Source organism: Carettochelys insculpta, chromosome 1 (genome assembly GCF_033958435.1).
Source record: "Carettochelys insculpta isolate YL-2023 chromosome 1, ASM3395843v1, whole genome shotgun sequence".
Classification (NCBI taxonomy): Eukaryota; Metazoa; Chordata; order Testudines; family Carettochelyidae; genus Carettochelys; species Carettochelys insculpta.
In genome coordinates, this window is record NC_134137.1 from 269,933,719 (window position 1) to 269,947,019 (window position 13,301).

At 48.3% G+C, this 13,301-nt stretch overlaps 2 protein-coding genes across 5 annotated transcripts in view; one reads left to right on the plus strand and one right to left on the minus strand.

Moving 5' to 3' along the window:
* Nucleotides 1-2,969, minus strand: part of RAB19 (RAB19, member RAS oncogene family) — a 29,114-nt gene extending 26,145 nt beyond the window's left edge. For both annotated transcript variants that reach the window (XR_012647224.1, XM_075007306.1), the window contains exons 1-2: nucleotides 2,074-2,969; nucleotides 347-530 (exon numbers count right to left, since the gene is read on the minus strand). Coding sequence is in view for 1 of the 2 variants with exons in the window: in XM_075007306.1 (XP_074863407.1) it covers nucleotides 347-530; nucleotides 2,074-2,271 (382 nt within the window). In the remaining variant the exon portion in view is untranslated. The remainder of the gene's footprint in view (nucleotides 1-346; nucleotides 531-2,073) is intronic.
* Nucleotides 2,970-3,474: 505 nt separating this feature from the next.
* The window catches only part of SLC37A3 (solute carrier family 37 member 3), a 43,156-nt gene continuing 33,329 nt past the window's right edge, over nucleotides 3,475-13,301 (plus strand). The window contains exon 1 of one of the 3 annotated variants that reach the window (XM_075007341.1): nucleotides 3,475-3,494. The gene's annotated coding sequence lies outside the window, so the exon portion shown is untranslated. Of the gene's footprint in view, nucleotides 3,495-3,828; nucleotides 3,927-13,301 lie in introns of those variants that run through there. The other 2 variants (XM_075007324.1, XM_075007335.1) reach the window with 2 other exon arrangements.

Below are 13,301 nucleotides of genomic sequence, written 5' to 3' on the forward strand. Positions count from 1 at the left end.
TTCCCAATTTAAAACACCATGCATTTTTAAAGGAATTTTATGCCAAGCAAAATTATGCCAAAGTAGTTTTATACATGGAAACTACAGCAACTTTTGGGGGCTTGTGGTGAAGATTACAAAATTCATGCTGCAAATAGTTAATGTTTTCTTGCTCCTAGACCTTGTATAAAGAAATGGCACAGCAGCACAGACTTGAAAAGACGCATATCCCCTGCCACCTCAGAACTTTAGGAGTTTTGCTGAGTTAGAATTCAGTTCTATGCAGGTGCTATGTCTAGTGTGGTGGTTTCCCCCTCCCCCTTCACATATGCTAGCTGTTAAGTGATTACAAACACAAAATGCATACCAATTAACATCAGGACCAAGTTAGCAGCTCCATATTTTTCAATTTCATGAATCCAGTGAGGAATGGATTCAAATGTGGACCTCCTGGTCAGGTCATAGGCAAGAATGGCACCATGGGCACTACGATAATAACTCTGGGTTATTGTCCGGAAGCGCTCCTGACCTGCTGTGTCCCACACCTGGATCTGCAGGAGCAGAACAAGAAAAGGAAAACGTTAAGCCAGAAAGTCTAGTGAAGGCAGTGCAGACTCTCATGAAGTAGCAATTTATTACATTCGTCACTACTAGACATTATCTTCAGTCAGACTGTGCCTACAATACAGAACTTGCAGCAGTGCTGCTCCTCCAGGGCAGCTGCTTTGTTCTAACCTCTCTAGTGCAGATGTTCTCCAGTGGTTCTCAAACTGTGGGTCACAACCTCCTTTGAATGGTTTCACTGGGGCTGGTAGATCTGACAAGCTATGTTAGCCCAAGAGACAGCATGCTTATGATTCAGGCCAGTCTATGCAGGCAGAAGCAAACCTTGCTGTAATGCCTCTTGGACATTCTTCTGGAGGAATTATGTTCCTAACTGGTCTGTAACTGCATTATAGAGAGGGCTAGCACTACAGCCTTAAGCATGGACAGAAAGAGACCATATCCAATACAGCCAAGGTATGGAAGAGGGCCAAATTTAGCAGTCTATTGCATAGCCAGACCTGATCTGTGAGGAAGCTCAAAGTACTAGTTAAGTGTTCCTTTAGTACCCATCACCACAGTATCCCATGGTGACAAGTATCAGAAGTAGCCGTTGTTCTCAAAGCTACAGACTAACACAAGGAGTCTTGTGGCACCTTATAGACTGCCCACGAAAGCTTATGCTCCAAGATATCTGTTAGTCTATAAGGTGCCACAAGACTCCTTGTTGTTCACAGATCCCAGTTTTTCAGCTTTCCTCAGGGCTGAGTGCCTTGTGCAGATCCCAGGGAGAGCAGGGACCATGTGCAGGTTTCCCTAGGTGAATCACTGGATCCAGCTGCCAGAGTGCTATCCTCTTCACCACAGACCAGGCCAAAAGCCCACCTCCAAAACAGTCCACTTATTCCAAGAATCCTCAAAGTGACTGTTTTTAAGATGTGCCGAGGAAGTCGCCACACACAAGTAAGGCAAACACACAGGTTTCACCCTGCAGTTCCCTTGCAGCGCATTGTTCTACTACACTCTCACCAGCATGCTCCTCCGCCCTGTGCCCCAGCAGCACTGCTTGGGAGGGGGTCTAGCTCATCTGACAGATTAAGTGGGCGGAAGCCAAGGGGAAGTCCGGGACAGAGGGGACCAGAGCCCACAGCAAGCCAGCGCTTGAAGGAAGGAGCAGAGCTTGCCCCAGGCCTGGGGATTGACAGGAACAGGTATGGCCCCGCCCACCTCCAGTAAGCACTGGCTTGCTGCGGCTTGGTTCAGCGCCCTCTAGCGGGAGTGTCTCAGCGCGCCCTCAGCACCACCCGGGCAGGAGGGTTTGGGGCGTGTCAGTTTCACGGCGTGCCATGCACCACAGCGCCTGCACCTCGCTGAGCGCCCTAGTCATTGCAACTCATTGTTCCCTCCCGGAGTCCCGGGTGCCAGCAGCTGCGTTGTCCCGCGCAGGGCACCCGAGCCGAGAGAGGAGGCGTCTCCCGCGCCTGTACCGCTCAGGACTGGGGTTTAGTCCTCCTGTGCCCCCACCCTGGGTCACCCTCGACCTTCACTCACCTTCACCCTCTTGCCGTCGATCTCCAGGGAGCGCACGGTGAAGTCCACCCCGATGGTGTTCTGCTGCTTCTCGTGGTACTGCCCCGACTTGAAGCGATGCACCACGCAGGTCTTCCCCACGTTGGAGTCCCCGATGAGAATGATCTTGAACAAATAGTCGAAGGCGTCCTCCGAGCCGGAGCTGGAGAAGGCCATCATCCTCCCCTGGGCTCAGCCTCTCCCCCCTGGCAGAGAGCACAGAGACGGCGCTCAAGGCCCAGGGAGTCACAGGGCAGTGGCCGGGGTGCGAGAACTGGTCCGCGCGGGCTGCTCCCCGCTCCCCCGAGTAACACAGAGCTCTGGGGCAGCAGGCGAGTGATGGGCGCTCCTCCCACAGAACGAGGTGCAGTCTGACCTCTCCTTCCAGGAGAGTTTAACTTCGAGCGAAGGGCCCTTGTCGGCAGGAGAAACACACCCACTCCACTGCCCCTCCCCCGCCCCTCGCCTCCGGGTGCTTCGCAGGGGCTTAGACACAAAGAAAGTAAAGCTCCGCACGATTTCCGGCTAGCCTGGCCCGCAGCAGAGCGGATTGAAACCACGTGTCTCTCCTGCGCCCTTTCCCCCATTGAACCGAGTCCACCTCAGCGGCTTTCCCGCTTTCTTTCACAACTTCTCTCGCAGGCGGTTAGCTCCCGGCTCTGCCTTCGCCGAGGGGGGATCGAGCGACTGAGCGTTCCCGAGGTATGGAGCCTCGGGGAGCCAAGCCCGGCTCCCGCCACGCTTCTCAGCTCCCCCACCTGCCTTTACTCACCTGTTACTCACCCCCTTCCTCCTACCTGTGCGCACAGGTACAGCGCTGTGCATCTTTGCCCGCCCTTTACCCCCATCCCTAGCTACTGGGAAATGTAGTTCATAGATCGAGCTGCTCAGTGCAGTGGCTCTAGTCATCCCCGAGCGCTCCCCTGAGAAACAAGCTACACGAGCCCGGGGGCAAACAGCTCGCCCCTCCCCCACAGCCTAGTGCTTTGCGGATTAGGCGAAGAGCGGCGGGACCTGTAGCGAGCGCTTCCGTGGCAGATCTGCTACCTCCCTACAGGGGCACCCCCGGGGTCTTCTTAAATAGCCCGAGCGGCGCGCGGGAGGGGTCAACGCCATGATTAACTGGGGCGTGGGGCGCTACGCCAGGCTGGCTGTTAGGAGAGGGGCCACACACGAAGAAAAGGCCCTGAGCAGAGGAGCAGCTCGCGTAGGGGAGGAGACCTGGCGGCTACGGGCAGGCTACGCGGGCTCCCGGTTGTTTCCGGGCCGCTTCGGGCTTGGTGCCGAAGTTGGCTCCAATGTGCTTGTACTTCCCTCGGGGACGGGCTTGGGGCTTGGCACGGCTGGAAAACTAATGCGGGCGCAGCGCTGCAGCCAGTGGTCTCCGCCTGCCCGCCCCCGGGGTGAGTACGGGGGGGGCCGGCCCTTCGGAGGGCCCTGGGGACCTCTGTCCTCGATCAGCCCCTAGGCTTTAGGGGCTCCGGGGTTTTAGGGGCTCTCCCTGGCCCCGACCCGTTGGGGGGCCCCCCGAAACTTGGCCCCGCTTTCTGAAGGGGGGTGGGACTGGGCATGCTGGGGGAGGGATAGACGATATAACGCGGGCGTGGTAGTGGGGCAAGGATGCAACGGCTCCATCCTGACGGGCAGCGCGCAGCTGGGGTGGAAGGAGGCACGGGGAGACTACGACTCCCAGCATGCACCGGGAGCGGGATGCCCCTCCCGCCGGATGGGCTAGAACCACGTTACTTCCCCGAGCGGGCCCGGAGATGCTGGCGGGTGAGGTGTGTTGACGTGGAGGGAGTCGGTGGGCGGCTGTAGGGCGCCTGAGCAGGCAGGTGAGCGGGGGCCGGCCCGTGCGCGCGGGGGTGGTAGGGGAGAGGCTTCCTCATCCCGGTTCAGCAGACAGCGCTCCCAGCCCGCCCGGGGTGATGGGGCGGGGGGTGATGTGCCAGCAATGCCCAGGCAGGGGCCCGTTACGGCCTTACTGGTCTCTTAATCTGAGCGGGCAAGCGGGGGCGGAGGGGCTCTGATGTTCCCCCCCGGGGGGAGGTAATTCATTATGTGCACCACCACTAGAAACACAGGCTGCCGGCTGTGGGCGCTCTGCCAATCAGCTGGGCGGCCCCTGGATCCCTCTGAGGCTGCCACCCACGTCCTCAGCTTACAGGGACTGCTGCCCCTGGCCTCTGCTGTTTGTGGTATTGTCACTTGGGCCTCCACTTGTTTTGCCGTGGGAGATTTAGTGTCTGTGCGGCTCAGGAGCTGTCCCCGTTTTCAGGTCTAAACGCGTGGGTTTGAGGGTCTTATATCAGAAACGAGCTTGATTATGCTCTGTACTTCAGCAGTATCTTCCTTTTGAGTGGAACCCCCCACTTGTGCACCTGATGAAGCTGCTCTTTGACCATGGAACATTAATGGTCCAAAATAAATCATTTTGTTAGTCTTTCAAGTGCTACATTTCTGTTGCTTTGTTTTGCCAAAATACCTGTTAGTCTGTAAAGTGCCATGGGACTTCTTGTTCTTTTCAAAGATACAGACTAACTCGGCTACCCATCTGATTCTTTCTGAGAATTTCAAAATGCTTTGTGAACTGTAAAGTTTCATGAGTTCTTTCTGAGCTTTTTTTAAAATACAGATCTGAATGTAAACTTTCAAACCCTTGGTATGCAAAAATGCAGGCCCTCTACTGCAGGTGTGAAACCAGGGACAGTGCAGACTCCTCTGGAACTTAGACTGATGACCTCTGAGTGTTCTGCAGCAGAATTGCTTTAACGGCAATAGTGTCAATGCTATATGGTTCTAGTTTATTGCTAAAAACAGCAAACAAGACAATTCAAATTAAGAGTTCCAAAAATTTTATTGAAGATTCACTAACTGGCATTTATTCATCTCTAATTAGCAATCACTGTAGAGATCTGAAGAAAGCTCTCCCTTTTGCAATAGCAGTTAAAGCAATTAAAAAAAACATGAGTATGTTAAAAATAGAAACTGGTCTGGCTTTACAGCTGACCTGCAAATGGCTTTAGAGAGAGCTGCTCTTGTGGTGGTTTTTTTTTTTTTTTTATGTGGGGGGGGAGAGAGAATCTGAAAAGATTTTTTTTTTTTTTTTTAAGTTTTATACTAGTTTTTCACTTCAGAAATATCAAGAATGTTAACTTGGGTCTTCCCGTGCTGCTTTGCAGGATCAGTAGCTAATCTCAGGAATGTTCATGAAATCTTATCACCTTTATTGAAGGGGGAGGGGTTTGAACCTTTAATGAAGGCTTATTCCAGGTGGTGTTTGTTGAAGTTAAATAGTTGCAAACAAACCAACAAGGTGGTCCTAAATAGTCTTAACTAAAATATCTTCCCGGCTTAAAGGCTTAACTTTCACTTATCTGGTTCCTGTCACTTCACTAGTTCTCTAGTTACTGTGGTATCCTCCAGCCTAGACCAGATGTTAATTCCTAAAGTGTAAAAAATCAGGAAAAAATCTTCTTTAAAAAGCTCAGGCCTTATATAATAAAATATGCTTCAGCCACTATATCTCTGCAGGTGACCCTCCTGAAGGGTAACTGGGACTGAAAAGCTCCAGAAAAGGGCACCTTAGAGACAACAAAGATGTGTGCTGTACAAATACCTTAGATGTCGTAGGGTCAAAACTGTGGCTAACCACTGAAAACTGCTGAGCAACTCTCACCAGTAAATGTCTGATAAAGCTGACAGCCAGATGGTTTTGAATGGAGTATGAATTTTTATTTATTTTTTAATTTTCTTTTGGTTCTGGACCTTGACTATATCTTGATCAAGAAATTTGGATCTGGACAAAAAAAAATTTACTCCTATAAGCTGCTCACTTCAGAATGATTTTTTTTTTTTTCCCCCCTCCTTCAGTACCATTGGCAAGTGCATTGTGGTGTGCTTAATTTTCCTCTAAAGAGCTGTGTGTTTTCTACTGCTTGGTGGTGAGGAGTGGGGGGAAGGAGTGGATGGACAAAGATGGCAGGATATTTAATTTCATACATCAGTTATTTTGCTTCTGGACACCAAATCCATTTGCTCTTATAGTGGGATGCCATAGGATCCAGAGGATAGGATGCTGGACTGGGGCTCTGGAGACCTGGGTACTAAGCTTGGCTCTGCAAGTTGACCCCACTCCCCATCTCCCCTCAATACCCTGCAGAGAGCCAGTGGGCAAATCATTTTCTCTTTCTTTGTGCATCTCTTTTCCTATATGTAGACTGGGACTAATGATGCTGACCTGCCTTTGTGCTTTGAGATTGGCTATTGAGTTACAGTAATCCCCCAAGATATGCACATTTGATGTGAGAGAGGGTGTGGGGGGAGCAGTGCAGGGGGTGGGGCAGAGAGGCCCCGTTGCTGGGAAGTGGCTGGGCTTCCAGCCCAGCTTGCAGCTGCATCCTCAGGTAAGGCTGCTGCTTGGGTCCCCTTTCATTGTTGCTTGCAGGACTCGGGAAATTGACCAGCTCATGACTGGTCATCTTCCTGGGTCCCAACAGCCCAGAGAAGCTGAGAACCTGTCTGCTGCTTGGTTCCCCCTCTCCCTGGGCTTGCAGGACCGCAGAAACTGACTAGCTCATGCAAGCTTCCTGGTTTCTATAAGCCCAGGGGAGCTAGGAACCAGGCTGCGGCATGAAAATTTGACTTTTGTGAAAATGAGTTACATGGGGATTTACTGTATATAAGAGAGAGATACATGATGTATTCCCACTACACTGAGAAGCAGATCTGTGTTCTTTGCCCATCAATAAAATGAGAATAATACTACTTGAATGTCACAGAAGTGCTGAGTCTTAACTTGTTAATCTTTAAAGCACACCTTGAGGTCCCAAAGAAGAGGACTGCAACAGAGAACAACTAACACTGGCCAGAAAGCAAGATAAAAAAAAAACTTTGAGTTTTTAATATTTGGCTTTGTTCCAATGTGAAATAAAAAAAAAAAAAAACCAAATTATTTTGTGGAAAAAATGAGACCAAGACTTGTCTAGTAGTCAGGTCTGAACAAGTCTTTTGCGTCGTATGATCCGGGGTCTACAGCATGTGGCTCTAGAGCTGCACACGGCTCTTTAAGGACTTCTTTGTGGCTCCCAGTGCTATAATTGCAAACTTTTTTTTTTAAAAAAAAAACTCCTGATTATTTTTGATAAATGGTGAATGTCTAAAGGCCTGAAAATGAACAACTCATATCTAAATAGCAAACAATGAGATCTTGTAATGTTAGATAACTCCCCCTAGTATCCTCCAGAGAGAGAGAGAGGGAAGGTTCAGTAGTGAAGTCAGGAGGACAGTGGTATAAACGCACATTTAAAGTGTGAGGAAATAAAACACGTAAAAAGTTTGTGAACGTCCTGCATTAAACGTATCGCATTACAAATCATTGTGTGTATGGCGCTTAAAATCAAGGTTACAAAATGTATGGTTTGGCATTATTTATTAAGGACCATCTCGTATTCACATACATTGCGGCTCTTGGATTGTTGAGTTTTTTACCAAATTGAAAAAATGTCTCTTTCTGGTATTTTGGTTGCCAACCCCTGCCGTAGGTTAAGGCTCTCTCTAGTGACTGTACTGTGGCATGTGTACCCATTCTGTATCCTTCCATCTCTTGAGCCAGTTCTAGTTAGAAACCAGTTGTTGGGATTTGGAGTCAAAAATGGCTGTCCCTGCATATTTCTCTTCTTTCACTATTCCTAGGTTAAGTGCTTTGCCTATTCAAAGGAACAAGCCAACTCACAGACACTTTGCTACTTGATGTTCATCAGCTGTTAGTGGCTACAGCATATTTAGTGCCAGGCATATGTGCCTTAGGAGTCTTTACAAATGAGATTTTCTTCTAGTGGAACCATTTCAAAAATGCTCTCCGAGGAAAAGAAGAACCAGTGGTATGAATAATCATGGGAGAGAGGGGTTTCCATAAGCACTTTGCTTTTCTGCCCTAGTGCAACTGCCAGTAACCCAGAAAAGGAGGGAGACTGGGTAGTGAGTATTCAGTTCTCCAAGTTGTATTGTGTGGCTGAAAACTTGTGATGTGTCCATTTTATTTTAGTGCTGTCAAACATGCAAAGTATCACAAAGGCACCTTCCCATAGGTAGGAGGGCAGCGGAATGCTATGTTTTTCCTCTCTAGCTATACTCACTTTTGTAAACTGTTGTACAGCCCAAGGGAGGAATGTTTCCATAACCACAAGTTTCGCTGGTATTCAGAATGGGTGCTGGGTGTTTGTGCAGTTTGGCAGCGCTGCTCCCATTGAACGGTTCTTATGTGATTTGGCTAGTCAGTGTTGAAGATTGTTAATATCAGTACAGCGGTTCGGAACTTTCCAAGGAGCAGATGTAGACTTAGACCACAGTCTAGTGATCGCAAACATCAAGAGGAAATGCTAGAGAAATTGTAAGACTCAGTTTAAGAAAAGAAGAAGCATGGTGAGGCTAGGCAAGGAAGACATAGAGAATGTGTACAAAACAGTGCTTGAAGAGCAGATTAGGAGTGCAGCCGCAGAGAGAGACCTAGATAAGAGTCGAAGGGATAGCCATGTCCATAGGGGCAGTTGAGCAGCCTGTTACAGGAGAAGATCAATAAGAAGTGAATTATGCAACAGATGCTGAAATTGGCCCAAAAGAGAGGATATTTCTGAGAGGGCAGAGCAGCAATATAGGGTGAGATGCAATGAGGTAAGGAAGGTGGCCAGAAAGGATAAGGCAAAATGGTTTGAAGAGCAGTGTGACGGTATAGAAAGGTATTACAGCAAATGAAAGATCAGGGTGGTGTAGAAGATTAGGAATATTAATAGGAAGTGGTAGCCGAAGCAGATGGCAATCAAAGACAAGAATGAAGAGGTGCTTGTGAACAAGGAGAAGATATTGCACTGAACTGTACAAAGCACAGTTGGATCCAAGTGTCTCAGAGACTGATTGGAGAGCTGAAAGAGAGCTCTCCACTGAGCATCAGGAGCGAGACTGATATTTTGAAGGAGGAGCAGTGAAATGACTAAAGAACAACAAGAGCCCAGGAAATAAGATCACGGGAGAGGTAATTTAAATATGGTGGGAAAAGTATGATTCAGGAAATACACCAACTATGTAATATGCCATGGAAAGAGGGGAAGGGGCCTAAGGAGTGGACAAGATCTGTGCTAGTGACTATACACAAGAAAGGAAGTGTATTGGAGTGCAAGAACTACAGAATGATTGCCCTGATGAGTCATCTAGGCAAGGTGCCGATGATTATACTGACAGAGACTAAGATCACAGAACATCTAGTGGATGAACGAGTGGGGTTCAGGGGAGATAGAAGTGCCATACAGCAGATATTGGCACTGAGATATTGGCAGAGAAAGCTCAACAAGGAACTAGAACATCTGCACTTGCTTTGTCTATTTTTTCAGAAGGCATTTGACAGTATAGATCAGAAAGTGACTGGGTGATGTTGGAGTTTTACAGCATGGAAAGCAGACTCGTAGGGTTGTTGAAGGATATCAGTGAGAATGTAGGGGCAGTGGTGAGTGTGTGGAGAGTTGGGAAGTTGCTTTAGAATGAGTAGAGGTACAGGACACGGACATGCGATATCGCTGAGTCTCCATCAGCTCCAATTGGCTTTAGCTGCCACTTCCTATTAATATTCCTAATCAACTGCTACGCTTCCTTGATCTTACATTTGCAGTAATACCTTTCTATATCTTCACATTGCTCCTCTAACCATTTTGCCTTATCCTTTCTGGCCGCTTTCCTGACCTCATTTCACCCTAGGTTGCCGTTCTGCCCTCTCGGAAACATCCCGCATCTCGAGAGCGCGATGGACAGGATAAAGGAAGAAGTACAAGGGATATCTATGCATGGGATAAGAATTAAAAACTTGAGGTTCATGAATGATAAGGGTATCGTTGAGGAAGACGAGGAGAAGCTAGTGAGAACGGTGCAGGTGCTATATGAGGAAGGGAAGCAGTACAGATGGATTATGAATATCGATTAAACAAACACTGGTATTTTGAAGATAAGGAAGTTGGAAGGAAGATCGGTGTAGATGGGATTGAACTAGAGAACACAGAAGTTCACGCATCTGGGGAGCAACATAAAGTGATCTAGATTGTAAGAAAGAAATAGTGACTTGAATAGCAAATTCAAGAGTGAGATTGAAGGTGATGGATAAGATCTGTAAAATCAAAGCGATTAGCAAACTGAGAGTCGTGAAAGCGTGTATTCAGCAGCATGTTATATGAATGTGAGGCATGGGTGATAACGAAAGATTCAGAGAGAAGAATAGTGGTGTTTGAGAGGACGAGTTATAGCATGGTTGCAGAAGTCACCAAAGAGGGATTAGGTAAGAAAATACAGCTGAAAGAGAACCTATTACAGAAGGTTATACAACGCAAGTTACAGCTGTTCGGGCGTATTTTCAGAATGAATGACGAACAACAAATCAAGACCTTGGTATTGGGCATAATGGACGCTTAAATAGGAGAGGCAGATCCCACGGAGAATGGGTAGAGGATCCAGTAGATTGGTGCGGAGCTAGTCTACAGAAACGAGGCCTCTCAATGCTGGACAGGGAAAGATGGAAGGAAATAGTGAGAGAGGCATCAGACACCAGCAGGCACTGAGCCCGTGGTGGTGGTGGTGGATGATGATGATGATGAGTGTTGACAAGACTAAATCACAAGTGGCTGTGCCCCCACTCTGCTGCCCAGCAATGTTTTAATGTTTGTGTAGAATAATGAACTGACTTTTTTTTGCTTACATAAAACGAACTGGGGGGGGGTAGGGAAGGGAGTGTTAACTATCTGAAAAATTGACTGATAATGCCAATAGCTACAGATACTATTCCCAGAGCTCCCTGCATACCAGTCTTCAGGATATGCTCGTCAGGGAACAGTTCAGTCCTGGCAGGGAGGGATAAGATAGATGTTAGAAGTAACTTCAGTGGGATTTTTCTTTATTCTTGACTTTGCAGCTGTAAGTATATAGACTCTCACACTAGGTAATCTCAGCATTTGTAGTTTCTGCAGAGCAAGCACTTTGCTACTGACAGGGGTTCCTTATAGTCATGTCTTTCTAGCCATAAGCTCCCTGTGCACCACCCTCCCATCACCCCTATTTCATTGGCTCCCTGCGGCCTTCACACGTCCCTCCTTGTGCCAAGTGCTTGCTCACTCGTTTCGCGCGCACGCACACACACACACATATATATATATATATATATATATATATATATACATACATATTATATATATAATAATCTCCCCTTTGGCCTGTACCAGGTTCCCCTAGAACCTTTTGATGAGCCGTGGACGCCATTGCAGAGTTTCCACATGCTTCCTTTCATAAAGCACATCTGCTCTAGTGCTTCCTGCTGACTGAACAGGACCCTGCTGACATTTTTACTTAATTTCTTCTCTGAAGGGTTTTTCGAAGCAAACTACTCTTTTCTAGAAGCTTTACACAATATACCCCAAATACACTTTTCCCAAAAGCACTTGTTTTGTGTCAGGGGTCTTTCTGGCCCTCTTCCATCAGGTAGTGCCCTCTGGTCATTACCTCAAGCCAGCTGTGACTTTCAGCAGCTTTTCTTTCAGCTGGGCCATGTCTCTAAGCAGCCTGGGACTCAGTTAGTAGGCCTGCTCCCACTGATGAATCTGTGCTGAAGGTAGAGTCAGAGTGTGTGCATGCACTCTTTCTCAGAGCTGTTCTGCTTGCTTGGGAGGGTGAGGAGCTACCTAGACCCCTTAAAGAGATAACACCACAGATTCTTCCCCCACAGGCCCACGTACATTCTTCCCAAACCTGCCTCTCATTTGCCTGAAACGTTTTGTAATAAACTTCAAGGGGCCTCACCACAGGATGCATGAAATGACTCTTAGGCCCTACTGTCCTTAAGGGTAGTCCCCACCTCCCACACATAGAGGGCAGGAGCTCTGTGTGTGCCTTCTGTATCTCTCTCTCTCTCTCATTCTTCCCCCAGACCAAGTCTCCCCCTTGCCAAGGGTCCTGTGCAGGGTTCCCTCTATTTTGCCCATCCGTGGGCAGAATAAGTTTTATGTGCATCAAGGCATGTGCAGATATGTATCTCCAGTAGAAACATATGCTGTCAGCGGTGGGGGCTCTGCTAATCCACTGTCCTGGGTGGCTGCCCAAGCACTCATCTTTCAGGGAAGGCTGGTCCTCTGTGCCCTATTCCACCTGTTTCCCATTCCCACCTTTCTCCCCAGGTCAGGACCTCTATTTAAGCCCTATTCTAGAGTCCCCCATTTTCCCGAAGGCAGATGCTTTGTGTCCCTCCCCTGCTTTCCTTCTCTCTGCATGATAATAGGGCTCCTTATTGCCCCCTGTGACCCATCTTTTCTGCTCCATTCACCCCCCCCACACTTCCCATGCCAGGTCCCCTAATTTCCCCCCTATGACAGGGGTCTGTGTGAACCCTCATTACTTCCTTTCTCATGTTTTACCTTGCCTTCATTCCTGGGGCTCTGTCTGCCCCATTCCTGAATCACATCGTTGTCCCCATGACAGGGTGGGGTATGTGTTTTCCCCCTCCTCCCTTGTTCTCTGGGAGATAAAGCTGGGTATCAAAAGGTTGAACTGTGAGAGAATGGGATGGGGCTTTCTGTGAGAGAGGTGCTTGGAGGTGCCATTAACCAGTTCTTTTTTTTAATCCAAAGACAGTTGTAGAGGTGCTTGAAGCTGTGGCAGGTGCACTATTTGTCCCTCATACAGCTTTCTGATCTCCTCCCTGCCCCCCACCCCCCGAATCAGAGTCCACTGAGGCCTAGACACTTCCCTGAAAGTTTTTGGAATTGATCAAATGTGATGTTCAGAAGTTGCAGGCAAACACAGAACTGCCATTGAATTGAGCATAAGGCCTTTACAGGCGTGGGAAATGACAGGGCAACTTCTTGAGTCTAGTCCCTCCTCCTGGTTTTTAGAAAGCACTCGACACCTCTTTGTGTCTGTCTCTGTGATCTAGCCTTAGGGCTCTGAATAAGAGGTTATACTCCTGACATGATCTTAGTGTCAAAATCCTTTTCCTAACAATACCTGGCTACTGCAGAAGGCTGGGGAGATGCACACCTCAGCTTGGAAATGGAGATGGTGAGATGCAAAGAGGTTAAGCAGCTTGCTCAATGTCGTATAGGCAGGAGGCCCATCTACTAGGCCCTACCACCCAATAAAATAAGTTCTAAGATAAGTTTCCCCTTTTCCAGTGGTCTAATTCTGCT